Here is a 21,776-nt window from a genome sequence, read left to right as displayed (position 1 = left end):
GTTAAGTAATTTTTTTTTCACCTGAATATGCAGGTTTTGAATATAGAACTATTAAATAATAGCAAAAATGTGCCATCACTTTTTAAAAAAATATTGACATGGATGTAATGTATTTCACGAATGTCTCAACAGTTACAGAACGGGAACAGAAGGTAGTGAATCAGCAGCCTAGAAAAGTAGCCTTAGTGGAAGGATGTGAAACTGTTAAGAATAGAAGGTATTAGAAGGGGAGTCTGGCATCCACAACAAGAGGAAAGGAGAAAACAAAGAGCATCAAAAAGAGGTTCCAAATCAGAGGGGATAGGGTGGAGAGAGTGGGAATTGAGAGAAACATGTTTGGAGAAGGCCAGGGAGAGAGGAAGAAAACACACTAAGATGTTCGTGTAAGTTTGGAGACAGCCTGAGAGAGTGACAGGCACAAAGAGGCAGAACCAGCTAGACACCATATTTGTATTACAGCATCTCCAGCCAAAACCAAAGTTGTACAGGGCTGAGCACTCATTGTACATTAGGGTTGCCAACTCTCTCAGATTGGCTGGGAGTCTCCCGGAATCAGAATCAATCTCCTGGTAGCTACTGAAACCCGAGAGATTGTAATAGGCCACTAAAAGTCTAGTAGGCAGCGCGGCGGGTCTAAGGCAGACTCTCTACCTGCCCTGGCTCCATGCAGTTCCCAGAAATGACCGGCATGTCTCTCTGGCTTCTAGGCACAGGGGCGGCCAGGGGTCTCTGCCTGCTGGCCCCATCTCAAGTGCTGACTCTGCAGCTTCCATTGGCCAGGAACCGCAGCTAATGGGAGCTGAAGGGGCAGTGCCTGAAGGCAGGGGCAGCACGCAGAGCCACCTGACAGCCCAAGCCTAGAAGCCAGACCTCCTGGTTGCTTCCGGGAGCTGCCCAAGGTAAACACTGACTGGCCAAAGCCTGCACTCCTCACCCCTTCCTGCACCCCAACCCCTTACCCGAGCCTTGAGCCCCCTCCCATGCCCAAACTGCCTCCCAAAGCCCATACCCCAAACCCCTCCTGCACCCCAACCTGCTGCCCCAGTCCTGAGCCCCTTCCCACACCCCCTCCTGCACTCCAAACCCCTTGGCCCCAGCCCAGAGCCTCTTCTGTACCCAAACTCTCTCCCAGAATCTGCACCCCCTCCCACACTCCAACCCCCTGCCCCAGCCCAGTGAGAATGGGGGAGAGCAAGCTACAGAGAAAGGAAGCATGAAGTGAATGGGGACAGGGGCTCAGGAGGGGGTGGTGTAGGGGCATGGCCTCGGGGAAGGGGTGGGGCAGGAGTGTTTGGGTTTGTGGGATTGGACAGTTGGTAACCCTACTGTACATGCACGTCTCCTAGCAGGGAGCTGAAGATGCTCAGGATTGAGAGCAAGAGGCTGAAGCCACAGGGACCAAAAGAGGCAGGAGCTGGGAGCAGGCCGAGCCACGTGGAATACGCAGCAGCCTCGGGGCTGGCACGGAGCTGGAGGAATTGAAGTTGGGGGGGTTGTGGAGACTAGAGGGAGGCGGGGTTATGCAAATGAGTCGCTGATTCCGTAAAAACAGAGTTCCCAATAACAGGGAGAGTTCGTACGTTGGGGCGTACAGGGCATGCGCATTATCTATAGCCGCCCGTTCCTTTCCCCTTTTGCGCACCGTTGCAGTCGGTGAGCGGAAGCGCGTGGCTATGCTCTCACGTCCGGTGTGTGGGCGCGCGGGTTGATTCGGTCTGTGTCTGAGTGACTTGGCTGCTGCCGCTGCTCCCAAATGGCGGGTAAGTTGCGGCGGCGGAAGCGAGCTGTGGCCCGAGGCTCTGTCGCGGCTTCGCCGAGCGCAGTCCAGGGAGGAACCCCGGCTTTCCCTCTGGCCTGGCCTGCGGCCGAGGAGTAGAGGGGCCTGCCCGGTGCCGCTGCTCGCGGCCAGGGAGGGGCTTCCTGCTTCCCGCCGGGGGCGGGAGGCAGCTCCCCCGTCCGCCCTCACCGTGTTTGGGGGCGCCGCTGGCGGCCCACTTTGCTGGTCAGCGGGGTGCGGTGTCTAGTGTCTGTTACGCCGCTTGGCCCGTCCCTCGGAGCCTGGGGCTCCCAGAAAGCATCTCCCTGTGTCCTGCTGCTCGTGTCTCTTCCCCTCGCGGCGACCCGGCCTGGCTGGGCCGCTCCGGGTCGCAGTGTGGTAAGGGGCGTGGGAAGGGCGCGCTCACCGAGAAGCAGGGCCCTGAAGGCTCTCTCGTTACGAGCCGACGAGACTTTTTACGGAGCGGCTGCATCTTGCTTTTGGGGAAGAACAAGGGGAACACAATCGGCAGTGGCCCTGCTCTATAGGCCCTGGCCAAGGATACATTCAGGCCTGTCAGCTATGTCCAGATTCAGATGTCTTCCCAGTCCTTAAATACACGCAGCAGCCTGTTAAGTCAATAAAAAAAAACTTTACAGATGGTCTGGATAGGATAATAGCAAATTTTTCCTTCAAGTACTAACTCTCCTTTGACATCCAGCATATTTATGCTAATATTATGGATCCCCAGAAACTAATTAAACTGCAAAAGTAGTATCCTGTTTGAAAATGTTTTTTTCCTCCTTACCTTATACAGGAAAAAGTTATCAATTGAAACTTAAAATGGATGGCTTGAAATCAGAAGAAAATATTTTGTGCAAACTTCAGCTGATTTATGAAATGGGTCTTAGAGAACTTCAAATATTTACTTTTTAAGCTTTGTAAAGCTGTGGCCTAAAAATAATTTGGTTTAGAAACATTCTTTGTTTTAGTTCATCGTCTTATGTAAGGTCAAGTACATATGACTAGATACTATAACGGGCACACTAGAAATGTGCAAGATGTATAGGTAACTAGATATCAGAAATTAACTAATGTTTGGAAGTTATTTGCACGTTATTGAATGCTTTGAGAGTTAAGCACTTTTCTGAAGTTCTATCAGCTAAACCGCTCAGTTCAAGGTTAGTGGTGACTTGCAAAAGAAAAACAGTTGCACCTGTGCCCATTTTTCTTCATGATCTTTCATGAAGGCATGACACTTTTTTTTTTTTTAAAGGTGTCTGTTTATACATTCCATTAGAAATTAAGGGCTGGTCTGTCTTAGGACTCTTTGAACAATGTGATATCATAGCCATACTACTTTTCCAAAGTGCAAGATAGTAAAACCTCAATTCATTGAGAAGGGGAAGCTTTTTTAATCACTTATATTGTTTTTGTTAACTGTGTAGCCTACCATCACCTCTCTCTTCTTCCTTTCATCCAATAGCGTCTCTCCTGTGTGTTACCTTCTCTCAACTTTTTCATCACACTTTAGTGGGAGTGGGCATCTTTGTCTGTGCCCTATTGACTGAGATTAAGGTGTGTAGATTTCCCCCCAGTTAGGTGGAGTGGAGAAAAATGGTGACTTGACTTAAACTAATTTATTTTTGATTTTTTTTAAATTTCCATTAAGTACATTTAAAAAAACTATTTATTTAAAATTAAATTTGGAATTGACAGCCTATGCCTAAACTTAGTACAAACTATTAAAATAATTTAAATGTAAAAAAATCATATTCAGGCAGTACATGTTTGCTTCTGAAGTTTTTAAAGAAAGTCAAGCCACTGAACTGGTGGAAGTCAATAACTAACCATCTGGAACCGGTTTGTTGAAGTGTTAAACCTGCTCTGGACAGCAATAGCCTATTTTCCAGGTGTGGAGAGAATATTTTCTTCATTTCAGTTTGTTTAGCTTGTTCAGTTGAATGAGTAGTCCATTCCATGTTGAGACATTGATTGAGAGTTGGAAAACCAGGAGTTGTTTTTTTTTGTTTTTTTTTTCCTTCAGTTTAAATAAAAATGAGGTGTGAGAGACAGACCTCCTTGTCCTAAATTTATTGAAGATCACAAATCTGTTCAGTTCATAAGTATAGACAATACTGACTTTGTTTAATATATCAGTTTAAAGGCAAGGTTTTGATAAATTTCTTATGTATTCAGCACATTTAAGGTAGCTGTATTTAATAAAAATTTGAATGTTTTTGTGCATTTTTAATTCTAGTTTCCATCCAAATTTAGCTTGACATAAATCACAAATGGAAAAAACCAAATCTAATAAGAAACTCATCGTTTGCTCACAGAATAAAAGTGTAAACATTAAGAATCCGAATAAATGTATGTATGTTTTTTGTAATAAAGTGTATCCTCCTGGCTAGTAAAAAGCAGCACCAGATTTAGTGTAGAGGCTGTATTTAGTTCCAAATCCATATGTATTAACGATTATCAACCAATGAAAATTGACTTCTTGAATTAAATTAAATTCCTCAAAATAGTATAAATGCAGAAAAAGATTAAATTGTGATTAAAATGGACTGATTAAAAATCACCAACCCTGGAAAGGTTCATATCCTCTGTCTCTATAATATTGGTTCATTTTATTAATACTAGTGCAATGTGATGCACAGACTTAAAAACTAGGAGAGAAGCTACCCGCTGTCTCATAATAGCATTAGGTTGTGAAATTTATAAACTCATAGCCTTTGTGGCCAGAAGAGACCATCGTGAACATCTAGTCCAATGGTTCTCAACCTATTTACCGTTGTGGGGCATATCCAATACTACCTGTATGGCCCTGAGGATGTCATGTGGGCCTCAGCTTTGTGCTGAATGGGCCGCGGATTGAAAACCACTGATTTAGTCTGACCACCTACATACACATTGCAGGCCAAATAACCTCACCTACCTGCTCCTGTAATAGACCCATAACCTGTGGCTAAGTTACTGCAGTCGTAATTCTGAGGCCAGGAGGGACCACTGTGATCATGTAGTCTGACTTCCTTTGTAACACAGGTCATAGTGCTTCCTTCAAATAATTGCTGGAGCATAACTTTCAGAAAAATATCCAATCTTGATTTTAAATTTGCCAGTGATGGAGAATCGACCATGACCCTTGGTAAACTGTTCCAATGATTATTTACCTTCAGTGATTAAAATTAATGTTTTATTTCCAGCCTGAATTTATTTATCTTTGGCTTCTACCCATCAGATCATGTTATACCCTTCTCTGCCAAATTGAAGAGTCCATCATCAAATATTTGTTCCTGTAGGTAACTACAGATTGTAATCAAGTCACCCCTCCATTTTCATAGACTGAGCTCCTTGAGTCTGTTACTACAAAACATGTTGTGTAATCCTTTAATCCAGGGGTTCTCACTTTGTTGCATTTTGACCTTCTTCTGACAACAAAAATTACTAAAGGGCCTCAGGATGGGGAACTGAAGCCTGAGCCCGCCCAAGCCCTGCTGCCCTGGGAGGGGACAAAGCCCAAGCCCCACTGTCCCAGGCCAGGGGGCCCAAACCTAAGGGCTCCAGACTCAGACAGAGGGCCTGTAACCTTAGCCCCACCACCCTTGGGCTTTGGCTTTTGTCCTGAGCTCCAGCAAGCCTTAAGTCAGCCTGCTGGTGATGCCATTAAAATGGAGTCGTGACTCACTTTGGGGTCCTGACCCACAGTTTGAGAGCTGCTGCTTTAATCATTCTGATGGCTCTTCTCTGAACCATCTCCAGTTTACGAACCTTCTTGATTTTTGGACACCAGAACTGGACACAGTATTCCAGCAGTAGTTGCAGCAGTGCCAAATACAGAGGTAAAATAACCTCTCGCTCCCATTCAAGATTCCCTCGTTTATGTATCCAAGGATCACAGCCCTTTTGTCCACAGCGTTGTACTGTGAGCTCATATTCACTTGATTACCCATCCTACCCCTGATCTCTTTGAGTGACTGCTTCCCAGTGTAATAAAGCCCAGGTGCTAAAACACACTTCTTAAGCCTTTGGTGTAATCAACAGTCCATGAGAAGTCCCCCTTGGTGGCGTGGTTCTCTCTCCCCAGGGCACACGCCTTTCATGTTTTGGTCTATTGTTTCAAATAATTGTTGATTACTAACTACATTTTAAAGATTTTTGGCTTATGCAGTTTCTGATCTATTTATATAAAATAAGATCCATGTCAACGCTTCAGTAGCCTTTTTACTATTATCCTACTCTTATTTCATAAAATGCATCAAATCCAGTCTGAAACAGAAACTTGAGTGAAATACAAAGGTACCTACAGGAAAGTATTGATTGAACATCATGCCACAAAGCCATGTCTGATATTTCTTGATTCATGATTATGTGCATTTAAATCAGTATATACAGCTGGTGTAAATTAGCATTTGAAACCACTTTTACTACAATAGGGTACTTTTGAAAACTGTTGGTTTAGCTATTCTCTGAGGTATTTGTGTTTACCTAAAGAATGGAGGCCACACAGCTATAAACTACAATTTGTCCAATAGACACATTTTTTTCAGTGGATGCTGGCAGGGTGTATGTCAGCATAGCTACCTTGCCCAGGAATGTGGCTTTTCACCTCCTAAGTGACTTAGTTATGTCAACCTAAATTTTAAGCGTAGAGCAGGCCTAATTAATACAAGTATGGGTAAACTGAAAAGTAGATGTTTCCAAAAACTAACGTAAGAATACAGGTGTTTGTAGGTATAAAGGATGTCCTTTTATTAAAGGAGCACCAGCAACTTAAAAAACCCATCTGAATATTTAACATGCATCTTTCCTTACAGGTTTATAAGACAGTTGAGTTTAAGAAGGTGCTAACAATACAACAAAAGACATATTTAAACAGTCTGATTAAAAATCTCACCACTCTGTTGCTTAAGTTTCCCATTTTGGTACTTATGTTAATTTCTAGTCTTCCTGGAAGAATAATGCAGACTAGACCTGAATTACTGAAGCAAAACATAAGCAGGAAGAAACCTGTATTTTCTCATACAACCTGAAGAAGCAGGGACCATATTTTCATATGCACTTGTTTAGCAGCTAGCATAATCAGGCCCCATCCTGATTGGAGCTTCTGGGTGCTACAAAATATAAATATTTTTTTTCTTCCTTAGCAGCTCAAACTTTAAATAAAAAATAAACATAACAAAAAATAATGCATAGCTGCTAGTAGTTTTCTGTTTAATGTAAAGTTTCATACTTTTTGGTGTCCACTGATACAACTCTTGTCAGGAAAATCTTTAGTGTTTCTGTTTGTCAGTTCATTTTGGAACACTGATGTTACAACATTTTGTAAAAATAATTATTGGCAAAGAACTTGTACAGTATTTTAAATTTCAGCTAGTAGCATATTTACCACTGGCTGAAATTTTAAAATACAAATTCTTTGCCAAAAATATCTTTTTACAAAATGTTGTTCTCTGTGTGGTGTGTGGTGTGGTGTTCTTTTTGTTTGTTTTTTTTTTGTTACACTAAAAAACAGGAATATTTTAATCGACTTGTTTGCATTACTAATAGGACTGTATTTTTTTATTGTAAAAAATGGTAGCTCCTTACCCTAGTTCATATTTTTTGAATATTTCTGTACCCTCTAAATGGTTCTTGCCACTCTGATGCACAGAGTAATTCTGTGTGTAATTTACTCTCTGTATATTGTAGCTTTACATAACATTTAGTTACATCTCTAAAAGGTCCTGTTTAAAAATGAGAGCTCACATCTGTAAAGAGACAAATTGAAGTGTTTTTGATGTTTTGTTTCTTTACGTATGTAAGTTTCAATGAGAACCTCTTTTTTTTTTTTTTTTTTTTTAAACATTTTCCCTTGGATTGTGCCATTATGTAGTTTAAATAATGATTTGCATAAACTTTTTTCCCAGGGCTGAGTGCTATGGAAAAGAAGTTGGCTGAGTTCAAGTGTAATACAAATGAAGCAATTCAACTGAAATTAGGTAATTTGTTTTCAAGTCTTTTGCATTTGATGCTGCAGTATGTTACACAGTATTTTAGAACCATTGCTCCATATTTAAAGTTTGTTCACTTTCTTCTATTCTCCGTACACTGTATGAAGTGTAAATATAAGTGTAGTTTATCTCCACTGAGCCCAGGGAACTAGACATTGTTAAAGTACATGAGTACAGAAATAGTCATTGAAGGACCCATATGAATAAGGTGAGTCCCACCACCCCATAATGTGTGTTGAAGGACCCTTTAGGTGGTTTCAGCACTTTAGTAAACCTACAGTACAGTATTAAAATTAGTGATATGCTGAAATTGCCCCTTCCCTTGTTTTTGTGGCTTTCAGTACATGCTAATAATACTGGGGGGAAGAGGCGGTGCAGTTCTGTTCTTCTAGTTCTTCCTTTCCTTCCATGTCTTCCTATAATATGGTATTCAGCTCTCTTGAGGGTACCTTTGACCTCTCTGTGGATTTAGTGAAAAAATTAGTATTACTCAACTATATATCTTTTCAGTTTCACAGTATCAAATATCCAATTATATTTTAATCTTATACTATCCATTAATTCTTTAAATTACTCTTTCCAGAAAAGGAATCTTGCATTCTCTGCTACTTAGTAAAATAGTATGAAATCCTAGTGATGGTCTGAAAGAAAATACTCCAGAAATAGTCTCTCATTTTCATTGACTTTCTGGATTGTATATGAGTTTTTAATGCGAACGTTTGGGGGAGGGGAAATCTGAATGAAAATATCTGCAATTCTGGGTTTCTGGATGTCTGAGTTGAGGGTCACCATAGTGAATTTACCTGAAATGACAATATCTAATATGCAAAAAAAAGAACTCTGCTGGATGTGGATGCAACATAATTTAACTTAAACAAGCCTATTGATGTCAATAAAAGTTTTGCAATAGGAGAACAATAAACCATATCTTTATAACTTTAAATTTTTCCATCGGGGGGTGAGTGTTCCTGTGATATGACCAAATTGCATAGTTGAAAGGTACTAAGAGGAGGGGCCTAAGTTTGGAAGAGGAGCAGCAGCAACCTTCAGAATACTGAAAGAGAACTAATATCAAACTAGTGTTTGACTTTCAGGGTAGGAGAGTATTGCTGTGAGGACCAAGAGTATATGTTCTACTCCAGGTTAGTGGGAAAGAAGAGGGAACGCTTACTCTAAAGTAGAAAAACTAAACAGTAAAGAAACATTGATTCTCTGTCTTTTGGAGAAGATGAGCATTTAATAAGCTGACTTATTCTATAATTAAAATTGAATTCATAGTAGAAACTTAATTTAAAAACTTGTAAGCCAGAATTTCATTCTAATTGAAGTAGTTTAAAGCCTTAAATATTTGTAAAACCATTTTCCTCAGATTAAAAAAAATATTGATTTACATATACTTTCTTGAAAATGTCATGTTTTACAGGGATTTCATTTTCACTTTTGTGTTGTGACAGATTCTGTCACTTTCTCCTGCATTTTTTCAAAAGGGATAGAAATAGTGGGGATGTACTTGAGTTTTGGCTACCAATTAAATGAGCTGTTGCATTAATATTAAAAAGTCTCAAATCATCACCCTAAAATTAATTAATATTGCCATATTCTAGTCTTCCTTTTTGGTTTTATTCTCCTCTTCCAACTTGAGACTGAAGAGGATCCTCAGGATCAACCACTTCTATTCCTTGCACATCTCTGCAGCTTGTCCCTCCTCCTCAAAAATGTAGTTTGTTTTTCCTGTATGTGTACAAAGAAGTATGAGTACATCACCCTTTATGAATCTTCATTCATTTCAAAAGTGCTTTATCTTATTAAAACTCTCTATGGGCTTGCCTCAGACAAGTTTTGTGTATCTGCTGTCTGACTCTAGCAATGGTTGTCTTTCTGTCCTTTCATACAATTTTGCCATTGTAGGTGCAAGGACACCTTCTCTTCATCTGGATCTGAAAACTCCTCATTTGCATTTCTTCCTTGTTGTGCTGTTTCTTTCTAGTCTTATGTGAAAATATCTTTGTTTACACTTTAGTTTTCTCATTTTAAATGTAGAAGGATGCATTAAAGCAGCTATAAAGTTATATATTTGACTGCAGGCAGGAAATGCAAAAATGATGGTTCCAGTAACAAGCTTAACTCTGCAACATTGCATACATGTGTAAACACTATACAAGTGTATTCGTTATAATACACTAATCAGATATACAAGTTAGTGTCTTGAACTCCCTCCCCTTAATTAAGGGTGTCAGCAGACTGCAGTTGTAATGCATATGTTGACACAGCACACTTTACACTTTTAGAAAACTTAATTTAAACTTTTAAATGTGGGTGCAGTGGATACTTGTAGAGTTTTCAGAAGTGAAGGAAAGAACTTCCATGGAAGTCACATGAATCCTAAATTGGACAAGGGGCAAAAAATTTATTTCCTATCAGTTACATCTTTATTGTGTTTTACTGTACAAGTATATATTTTAACACACTGGATGTAAACTTACTTTTTACAGTGATTTCTGCAATTGCTAGCTTTTCACATATGCCCTATTACGTGTTTTTGCATCATGGAAGATATTGTTTAAATGCCTAAAAAGGGGGCAGTAAAGTGATGGGACGTAGTTGGGAGGGATCATTTGCTGTTATGGGGGAGGTCAGGGATCCATCTTACCATTTTCCATATTTGAGATCATCCCATTACTCTAGGGGGCTAGTCAGCCTTGGATGGGGGGCGGGATTTTTTTTTCATTGAAATTGTCCCTGAAATCAAATTACATTAAACGTTCTATTTCTGCAGGGGAAAGGGCTAGATGATGACTTTTTTTTAAAAAAAATTAAAGGAAGCCTTGGGATTCTGCTTACTCCCAAGAAGTTACATTAAGATAGCAAGAGCTGGCAATTCACAGCATGTTTCTAAAAAAGGAACTTAACTTAATAAAACTAAATGTTGATCCTGTGCACTATATCTTAGCTGAAGGAGTCCAGATGATTAACATTTTTTTCTTTTTGTGTGTGCACTATAAAGTGATGCAAGATGTACTGACTTCTCAAACTCTGAAAAGACAACTGTTTTTGAGGTGTTGAAAATCAGAAGCCCTTTATCCTAATCATTCACAGTTTTCCAGAAGAATTCTACTGCAACCTTAGACTTCGCCTACTCATATTAAGGCGAAGAAACTTATGATGGAAACACTATTGTAACCTTAACTATAGAGTATCAGAGGGGTAGCCATGTTAGTCTGGATCTGTAAAAGCAGCGAAGAGTCCTGTGGCACCTTATAGACTAACAGACATATTGGAGCATGAGCTTTCGTGGGTGAATACCCACTTAGTTGGATGTGACTAAGTGGGTATTCACCCACGAAAGCTCATGCTCCAATATGTCTGTTAGTCTATAAGGTGCCACAGGACTCTTTGCTGCTTAACTATAGAGTAAGTGCCATCACTTTAATAAGCTATTGCGTTTGTGTAGATGCATCTTTGGTTATTTTTATATCACTGAAAAATAAATATAAGTAACATGTTTATTGAGATTAACAAAGTCAGTATAATTAGTGAAAATATTTGTGCTTACGTATGAGTTCTGGTTTTCATGTCGTTAAGTAATAGAAGCATTAGAGCATGTAACAGGATCTCCTTACTGCATTATTAGAATCACCTGCAACTGACACTATACTTTGCTTATTAACAAGTACAGAGAAGACTGACAGAGTGGGGGAGCCATGTTACATACATACATATATGTGCAAAGAGATCACTAACTTGGATTTGGCTTCTATGGGATTGCCCTAGTTTGTAATTTTATATAGTGACCACAGTGATGTTCTATTTTAATGATTAAATATATGTTTGAAAATATATCAATTTCTCATTAGATTTCAATTTGTTAAACATATTTTAAATAACACAATTTATTTTGAATGCATAACACGATAAACTGATGAAAATGAAACTTTGTCACTTAACCAAATGTTATGAAAGTACAGTAACAATCAAAATTATACCTCTAGGTTTTATGTACTTTAGTACAATAGAACCTTGGTAAACTGTGAAACTTATCTATTCAAAACAGTGATTGTGATGCTCTTAATAAACATGTAAAAGCAGATGTAGTGAAGGTTCACATTGCAAAGATTTCTTTTCTCATGGACAGTATGAAGCATAAATACAATTAAACTACAATTGATACAAAATGTGCATTGTTCGTATTTTAATGCAGTGTTGTTTTTTTTATTGTCTCTGCTTGCTAATTGTTGGGGGACGCGGGAATCAGTGAATAGCAGGCCTCCTGGTTAATTGTTGGTATAGCATTAGCAAGGTTTACTGGCATTCTAGAACTACCACTAAATGGAAAAAAATCTTCTGAATATTGCCCTTATGAAAATATACTACAAACAAATGGTTGTGTAAACTAACTTATTCTTTCCAGTTTTAATGGTGTTACAGCATGCCTGTAGAGAGAGTGGATTTGATTTAAATCTAGTCTTCCTGACTAGTAATTTAATCACGGATTTCTACATAAAAGTGCATTGTTATTGGTTATTACTACCTTCATATATATTCTTCACAACTCGGAGGTGTAGGTTTCATTTTTAAAAGGTACACGCTATATATTTTTAAGTGATTTTTATTTTGAAAACTTTTCAGATTTAGTTTTACAGCTATATCAGAAAATGAATGATTGGTTATTTTATTTACCAAAGATAATTGAAGCAGATATTTGACATCATTGGGAGGTGAACTGTACCTAATTCAACAGGTTAATCATTAATATTTGAAGTGCTTTCTTGCCATGCTCTATTAGGAGGAGAACATCACCAAATAGACATTTAAATTATGTTAGTTAATGTTGTTGTTATGTATTCTAGATTTTTCTTTAACAGCAAACATTTTAATAAAACATATGAATTTTTGAATTTAGTTAAACATTCAAGTTATTTAAAATCAGGTTCATTTTTGTTAGTTGTTTAACTAAAATAGTTAAATGAAATTTAAATAACAAATTAAATCGACTGTGTCAGCCAGGTCAACATGCGAAACTTAAAATATTGGCTTCTACAGCTAATTCAGTTGTCTTCACCTTCATTTTTCTATTTGTTCATAATCTGGAAAAGAAAAAAAAATCGTTTCTGCTTTTTCAGGTCCCAAATGATTTCTCAATTTGGAATGAATTAGTCCAAAGAGAGAATATTCTTTCTACACCAGCAGAAGAAGCTACTGCTGTTTAAAAGTCAGATTATCACGTCAACAGTCTCTGAATCCAAGTGCTTAAGTGACTTGCATCATGAATGGTTTACCCTTAGCACTGAAGTTTATTATAGTTGGCATTATGGAGGGATGATTGCTCAATGTCTGTGTCATAGCCACCAACTCCTTTTTCTTCAGCAGTTAAAGTTTGACCCTGGTACCAAGTATTGAGAATATTTGCAAGAAAATGAGCTGGAGATAATGCTTGTCCCGTTCATTTCTTTAATGCTTGTAATTTAACTCCATTATTGCATATTTCTCTTTTTAAGATCTCACTCAGTTTCTTCCAAATTTCAACAGCATCAGCAATAAAACAGCTATTTTCTTACATTTTGCTCAAGGCTACAGAAATAGGCTTCTGGGTATTCAGCATGTGTTCAACATTTCCCTTAAGCCCAATGTTGAGAACTTTGGCTGTGACTATGCCATCTATTTTTTTTTTTTTTTCATGATCACAAACTGTCAGATTAGGCCAGTTCTTGAGTGCTCAAAACAGTCCACTACTGAGTTCCATTGCATGTCTTGTGGGAAAGTTAGCTTGGTTCCTCCCACTTTTTTCAGAGCAGCTGCTGCAAAGTGGTTGTTACAGATGTATTTTGGAATTTCAACAGCATTAGCCTTTATTTCTGGAACCCTGAAGTCTTTCGCTAGGAGGTACATCAAATGAGCACTGCAACTGTATGTTGTTAGCTTGGGACTCCTAAATTTCTTCTCATGTTGGATACATTTTCAGCATTGTCTGTGATCAAGCTGCGTACTGGACATTTGAATTTTTTTTTCAGTTTGTTATAGCTTTTACTGCTGCCACTTGTAAGTATTCTGCTGTGTGTGCATTTCCTGATGTATCAATTGTTTCTGTAAGGAAGACATTCTCTTCTTCTGTTGTCACACGAATACATGCAACAGGATCATTATGTTAATTAAGACTCGGGTTAACAATTTCACACTCTAGACCTTTTGCACACTGCTCAATTTCTCTCCATCAATTACTTCTTTTTGTAATCTGCTAATTCTTATCACAAACTTATCTAGGTAAGGTAAGGGTTAATCTTCTTTTACTGTAAAGGGGTTACATAGGGAACCAAACACCTGACCAGAGGACCAATCAGGAAACGGGATTTTCAAAAGGAAGGGTGGGAACCTCTGCAGGTTTTTGGCTTTTTTCTGGGTCTTTTGGTTTTTCTCGGCTGTGAGAAAGCAAGCTTTTCTTCTAACTCCCTCTTCTTTCAAATCTTCTCCTAAACATCTGTGAGTACAAACAGGAAACAAAGTAATTCGGCTGTGATGAGCTTTGTGTTGTATTTACAAGTGTGTTGATTTCCTGGACTGGTTTAAACGGGGCTATCTTTTAAATCAGACTGTTTATTCATATTTTCTTATAAGCAAGAGCCTGTATTTCCGCTTTTGTTCAGAGGACTAATCAGGAAACAGCTCAGGATACTACCAAAAGCATGTGTTCGTAAGCCTCTGACAAGCTGAGAAGGTTGGCTGTGAACCAGTGCCATCTGCGTTTTTTCACGAGTTGTGTTCACAAGCAAGCTTTCTTATGATTAACTCCCTCTCTTTCAAATCTGCTCCTAAACATCTGTGAGTACATAACAGGAAACAAAGTAATTTGCGGCTTGTGATGGAGTTAGCTTTGTGTTGTATTTACAGAGTGTGTTGATTTTTGCTGGACTGGTTTAAACGGGGCTATCTTTTAAATTCAGACTGTTAGCCTTCATATTTTCTTATAAGCAAGGCTGTATTGAGTTCTTACATGCAAGATTATTGTTTTAGCTATTTTCTTCTTTATATAAAGTTCTTTTTTAAAACCTGGCTGAGGTTTTTGGGGTTTCTCTGGTGAGGCTACAGGAAGGGGGGTTGGAAAATCTCTTTATATTAGCTTTACTAGATTTGAATGCATAGCCTCAGGGGGAGGGTGATTTCCCTCTGTTTTGCCTTCAAGGAGTTAAGTACTGCATCGCCCAGGCTCACCCAGGGAAAAGGGAGGGGGGAGCAGATAACGAGGAGACAAGGGGGGAAGAGCTTGTTTTCCCGTTGAGATAGGGAGACCCAAGGGATTTGGGTTCTTGGGGGTCCCCCCAGCGAAGGGTTGGGGAGACCAGAGGGAGGGAAAGGGAGTCAGGCCCTGTAAATTCCTGGCTGGTGGCAGCGAGAATAGATCCAAGCTGGGTATAAGCTTGGGGAAGGCTCACAGTAAATGCTCAGATTTTTGTATGCTAAAGTCCAGATCTGAGACAGACGTTTAGTACAACACTGCTCAATTTCTCTCCATCAATTACCTCTTTTTGTAATCTGCTAATTCTTATCACAAACTTATCTATGGTTGTTTCTGGATGATGGAGATTTTTCTTTTTGCTACAGGTGATATACTGTGGCTGTGCGACATAGATGATGTGACTGACACGCTATCATTGGCAGATAACTCTGACACTGTAGAAAATAATGGTGATCTTGAAGGTGGATAGACTTCAGAATCCTGTATGTTGCGGATGGATTCTCCTAAATCAAAATAAGTCAATGCAGTTATTTAATTATTATAACCATACTGCTCATTTATTATTACTCATTGCATTCACTGATATTCAGTACTACTTTAAAGGTGACGTTGTAAAAAGAACGTCTGCCTATTTATTTTTATTTTTTTTTGCTCAAACATGAGAATTTAAGAATAATCCAGAAGGAAGGCAGGGAGTCTTTAAGAAAGAAGTTTTGAAACAAAAAAAGTTTACCAACCTGAAGATCCTGCATGTTCAGACATGTTCCTTCTCAGGAGGAAGCTGCGTTGAAGATGATGAAAGGAACACTTCTCATGATGTTGTTTTGTTTGGGCAACCAGGCCTTGCATTTCTTTGTTGCACTGTTTGCATTTTGCGCGCATACCTGTCTTACCCACAAGTAGAGGAACTTCATTAAAATATTCCCAAACTGGGTCTCTTTTATGGCCTGCTGCCATTATAGGTTTTCCCTTCTAAGATCTGTTCTGTCCCCAACAATCTTCTATTCATTGACCTTTTTGAAACTTTGCACTTTTAGAGAGTGGTAAGAGAGTGGCTATGTGTACACAAATTTGCAGAGAGACAGTAAGGTTGAGGTCTGCTCTTTCTCACCTCTATATATTTATTTTTAAAACGTTTTTGCTGTTAACGAGCATGTTATCTCTAGAGACACAAATCCACAGTTCGAAAACTGCGAAACTAAGCATCTCTGATGGTGTCTTCTAGATTGAGCACAGAGTCCCATTGGGTAGGTAGAAAGATTAACCTAAATCTATAGAGAAGCCCCTGGAATCTTGTAAAATTGGGTCCCTAATCCATGAACTATTGGAGCTCATTTACAAAACTTTTCTTAAATATTACGTGAATATATTGTCAAACTATAGAATTAAAATTTGTAATCCCTATTCCATGATGAAAGATCTTTGAGCTATAATGTATCTTTAGATGCTTTTTGAGGGGAACCCCATTTTATCAAAAAAATAGATTTAAAAAAAAATTTATATATTTTTTTAAATCATTGATTTTTATCCACCCTGCCTGTAGATAATTTTAAATCATGAACAGATCCACAAAGAATTCTCATATCTGTTAGAATTTTTCTTGCGCACAAGGGCAAATAAAGTTGTCTGACCGCAATGAGAAAATGAGTGTTAAACTGGTGTGGCCACTACAATACTTACAAACAAATTATAAAAAAAAAAAAATTGCATTGACAAATCATGGTTGCTTGTTGCTTATAGTAAAATTATGCCTATTTTCTTTTCAGTTCGTTTTCCTGAGGATCTGGAAGATGACAGCACAACATTTAATCCAGAGTACAGCCATCAGGTGTTCGGGGATGAGTAAGTTATCTAATCAAATGTCAGGACAAACTAATAGGGCTAGAAGGAAGAGGTCATTTTTGTTCTAGTTTTAGAAAATAGGAAACTTTTTTTGAATCACTTTTTAAAATCATACAAGAAAATACGTAAATGTTTTAATGAAGATAGTTGAAGAAAGATACCTCAATGGTCATCTGACACAGTTTGGGACTCTAGTCACTTTTTCAAAGCTTTATACTAGGATACAGCTTACTGTGATTGTTTAGCAAAAACTAGGGTTCCTGATGTTTGTTTGTTTTTTGTTTTTTTTGTTTTTGTTTTTTGTTTTTTTTTTCTCCCCCAGTGAAGTTGCCTTCGGTTACAAGGGTCTGAAAATCCTTTTGTACTACAATGCTGGTAATCTGTCAACACTTTTCCGCATCGAGTATACGTCTAAAGTTAATGAAAACTTTGACTGTGTGGAGGTAAAGTCAGAGCCAAACTTACACTTTCAAATCTTCATAGAATATTTAAAGTTCTTAAAAGGGCCATAATCAAGTGGTTTAGGCCCTGCACTTATCTACTTCATAGTTAGATTGTGAGGTTTTTAAAAATATATACTCTTCATACTGTAGCTAAATTAAAAAAAAAACAAAAACGAACCCACCTGTATGTTGTGCCCTTGTACATCTTCTGACTGTAGTAGTCAAATTAATGCATGCTGTTTCCAGAAATGAGCTGACATCAAGGCTAGTGATCAAAAAATAAAGTAAGACTGAAATTTCTTGTTAATTAGAAGATAGGGTGGTGGTGAGTTTTCCAGATTTAAAATAATCCCATTAGACGGTAAAGAGGTTCTTGTAAATAAAACATGTATGGTAAAATAGGAATACTTAAGAGTATCCTTTAAAATGGGAGGTGCAGAAAGCAACTGATAAGGAATTTTTGTTTTAGAAATAGAGCTATCCTAGTTTCTGTTGCAGTTATGTATCGGTTACTCTCTGCATCTCACTGTCCGTATTTATATTTTCGTGTACACACTTCCTATGCTTACAAAACACTTACATAATCAGAAAGGAAAGATATTTTCCTATTCTTTTAAATTTAGTAAACTAATTTTTCCACCCCACATATTCGTTATCCGGTTGACTTCCTTTTTGTGAGCTAACCTCAGTTTTTGCATCCATTTTTAAAGGCTTTTAGCTGACTTATTCAGCTATGAAAACTGAAGCTGAATAGTCAACTTTTGATAGTCCTGCTTTTCCCTTCAGTAGGCTGAAGTATACCATAAACATAGAATATTAATATGCAGTTTTTTAGTCATGTTTATATAACTAGATCTTAAACATTTGAATAAGAGTCTACCTAGTTGTTCAGAGAGAGACTAAGATCTTGCTGGTGGTTCCTTATGCATTAAAAAAATTCACCATTATTTGGGTTATTACTTAGTTACAAGGGAAAAACAGTTGTACTGATTTCTTTCCAAAAGTGCTATTGATTTGGTTATTGCTGAATCTTTATAATACTGCATAGAGTGAAAAATAGCTATACATTTGCATCGACTGCTCATTGTACTGAGTCTGAAAACAAGGTTTACCATTTAGAAATATTTTTACTGGGTTTAAAGTTCCCCATTTCAAAAGTGGACAAAGATAATTTAAATATGTTCAAGAAAAGATGCATTTAATTTTTCTAAAGAAAAAAATTGGATTAACTTTTTTGGTGGAGAATTTGCTGTTTCTTTAAAGTTGCATGAAGGCATATTTGTTCAATCATTCACCCTATGATTAAAATAGTATAGAGACTAAGGCAACATATCAAGATACCTAATGATCAGGCTTTGTAATCTTGTTAGTTTTCTAGAACCAAAGAGATGAGAAATGTCAGTCTCCAAAATTATGATTATTTAGATAACAACACAGTTTGAATGGGTTCAACCCTTCTCCACAATGTAACTTCAGAGCTGTGATAAAATGGAGAGCTAGGTGTATAACACCATAGCGAACTTCCTTGAGCATCCTGATTAATATGCCACCAACAAGGCTTCCTTCCCTCTCTATTTACGGTAGGAGAGTCCTTGTTCACCTTTGTAGTCCCTGGGATCCTCCAACCTTGTTGTTCATTCAAAACTCTCAGCTTTCTCTCAAGTCCCCATGGTGATATCTACCATCTTTCTGGCTGAGGAAGACTGATCAGGACTCATTCAGAACCTGAAGGTATAGTCTTTAGTCAGCTAGGGGTGTTGTTATCTGCTCTGAAAGTACACCCTTTCCCACTGTGATATACTCATGCACCTTGTCCGCATGAGAGAGATGCAGCAGATAGCTTGTTCTCACCTTTGCATGACTGGAGCACACCACATGTCCACGCATGTACACTATAGCCCTAGTAGAAAAAATATTCCTTCTGCCATCACACCAGTCACAATTTAGATAGTTTATAGTCTATCTGATCTACTTTCTGCATTCCACTGTACCTGGATCAAGTTGACTGGAAGCCATTTACCTGTACAGTTAAGCTCACTTGTGTGCTGTTTTCAGACACAAGCTTAATTATTTATATTTATCTTGGAGGAGGCCTCCCTGTGAGGATGGTGCCAGCTGGGCTGAAGCAGATGTGCAGTCAGCTATCTACTTAGATTATAAAATCTTCTGAGCAGTGACCATCTCCTTGATTTTGTATACTGCCTAGCACAATGAGGCTGGGACCTCCAGGCACTATCACAATTCAGAGATGGGGAGACCCAGTGCCAGATGTACTTTATCATACATGGTACTTCAGTGGATGACTAGGCATCTAAACAGCTGACTGGGGACATATATCACTTGGAGCAGCAAGCAGTGCTGCAGGAAGATCTCCAGTCTCAAGGCCCAGAATAATAAGTCTGTCTGACTCAGAGGAAATATTACCTTCTAAATGACAAGCTGGGCCAAATTCTCAGGACTCTACCAAGCCCAATGGGCTTCTGGATATCACTGTGGCACCATGCAGTGAATTGCTGAAGGACAAGAAGGATATGAAAGAAAACAGCCACTCTGTGAGCTGTAGGTAGACAAGTGAGAAGAGGTGACAGCAGGAAATGCTAAATACGCTGGGATCCCAGAATCTGGAGACTTTGGTTGAGGTAGTTCGAAAATAAAGGAATCTGGAGACCTGGTATCCTCTGTAGCAGATATGTAATGTCTTTAATAGTAAAATTTACTGATTCTGCAGGTTTTGAGGTTTTTTCCCTAGTTATTATGAATGTCGCTATAAGTTTGCAAAAAGTTTTTTTTTTTTTATGTAGTGTCACATGAGGATAGATGTGGCAAACTATTTCCTGGTTCCCCTAGTAGTGTTCCTCCCCTATACCTCTTCAGTGAGCTGCCAAGTCCATTGTAATCCATCTGATTTGCTTTCCTCATTACTTCCTGTAGTGTTTCTCCCCCTTGCAAAACTCCTTCCGTTTTGACTGCATTGTCTGCTGTTCCTGGCCAGGGCAGTCTCACTCAGTATGCAGAGCAGGTGACTGAGCCTACATGATGCACCAGTGACAGAGGCCAGGGGACTAGATAAAATACTGCCTATTCCCTGTTGTCTTCTACATTTCTCTAAATCTAGCAGAGATATAAGTTAATCTTAGCCCTCTATTTTCCTCCATCCTTGTGATTTGCATCTGGGGAAAAAACTCTCAATGCAAGGCCTCTTGCCTTACAATCAGATTTTTGGGACACGGCATATCTTCCTTCATCCCCACAGAAGTGCACACAACTTTTTCCTTCCTGAAACTGGTCTTTTATTGTCCATGTAAACAACACGTTGCAAGCATATCAGTCTTTCCCTGGATGGAGGACACTCCTCAGATATTTGAAGGTCCTGTATGTCTGCACTAAGTAATAACCTGTTATGCGCACCTCTCATTCTCATTATTGCACTAGTTGACCATAGCTAATCACAATTATTCTTAAAAGGGTTATGTCAGTTTTATTAAAACTTTATCATATCTGTTCCAAGGAGAAAATGGCTTGCAAAAAAGCAGTGGAATTCAAAATAGAACTATAATTACTTTTATTGTATTCCTTGGTGTGTTAATGTAGCTTTTGCCCATATATCCCTTATCTTTCATTTTCTTGGTTTTGTGTGTTTGTTTTTTCACTTCAGTAACTGCCTGAGTAGTATGGACCTCCCAGAGTAAGTGCCAGGCAAACAGACTGAATCCTTACCAGAGGAAAGGCTCACAAGTCCAGGAAAAGGAAGAGCAAGGAAAACCTATTCCTCAAAATGCACGGATACACATGATTGCATGTATAAGTTTAAGGACAAACAAATAAGGTCACTTTTGAGAGAAAAGGGTCAGGGCTTGAATTGGACCAGATTGGGCTAAATTGATGATCAGGTACTTTTTTTGTTTGAGGCTGTCATCTTGTTCTCCAGACTCATCTTTTGTTTATAAAAAGGCACCTCTACCCTTTATGGTTGTGAAGAGAAATTCCAAAAACATGAACAGAGTATAGACAATACAGTGATGTTTGCAGAAAGACTGAAACATTAGTTGTCAGCTTAAAGGGGTATTAATTCAGAGGCCCAACTGTGTGTGTGGTTTTTTTTATTTTATTTTATTTTTTTTAACATTAACTGTTTTAATGTTGATCAAAGCACATAAGAAAGAAGGATGATTATATTAAGGTCTATGAAGTCTACTGTAAGTGACAGCTAACTTTGGTGCTATGAATACATGATGTTTTGGTGGAGACACCACTTCTCCCCTCAAACTGATCCATGTAGCCAAAAATGTTGGGTAAATCTTACCCAGGGGGAGTCAATCCTTCAGAAGCCAGTAAGGCATCCAGGGCCTCCCTAGAGCAGAAGGCCATGCTGCTGCTTTCCTGGTGATGGGCTGCTGCCCTTTCCTCTGCAGGAGGCTGTCTGCAAACCTGAGCATTTATTTCTACCATAGTTACTTGGATCATGTGAAAAAGATCTTGGGGATTGGAGGGTGAGGGGGGAACCATCGTGG

At 38.7% G+C, this 21,776-nt stretch overlaps 1 protein-coding gene across 1 annotated transcript in view; it reads left to right on the top strand.

Annotated features, from left to right (window-relative positions):
- Positions 1 to 1,603: 1,603 nt before the first annotated feature.
- HAT1 (histone acetyltransferase 1) overlaps positions 1,604 to 21,776 on the top strand; it is a 44,203-nt gene continuing 24,030 nt past the window's right edge. Inside the window, exons 1-4 of the mRNA XM_032771041.2 lie at positions 1,604 to 1,760; positions 7,669 to 7,740; positions 16,747 to 16,822; positions 17,145 to 17,265. Coding sequence (XP_032626932.1) covers positions 1,754 to 1,760; positions 7,669 to 7,740; positions 16,747 to 16,822; positions 17,145 to 17,265 — 276 coding nt within the window. The 5' untranslated portion in view covers positions 1,604 to 1,753. The remainder of the gene's footprint in view (positions 1,761 to 7,668; positions 7,741 to 16,746; positions 16,823 to 17,144; positions 17,266 to 21,776) is intronic.

This window comes from Chelonoidis abingdonii, chromosome 10 (genome assembly GCF_003597395.2).
Source record: "Chelonoidis abingdonii isolate Lonesome George chromosome 10, CheloAbing_2.0, whole genome shotgun sequence".
Taxonomy (NCBI): Eukaryota; Metazoa; Chordata; order Testudines; family Testudinidae; genus Chelonoidis; species Chelonoidis abingdonii.
This window is presented reverse-complemented; position numbering and strand designations above follow the sequence as displayed.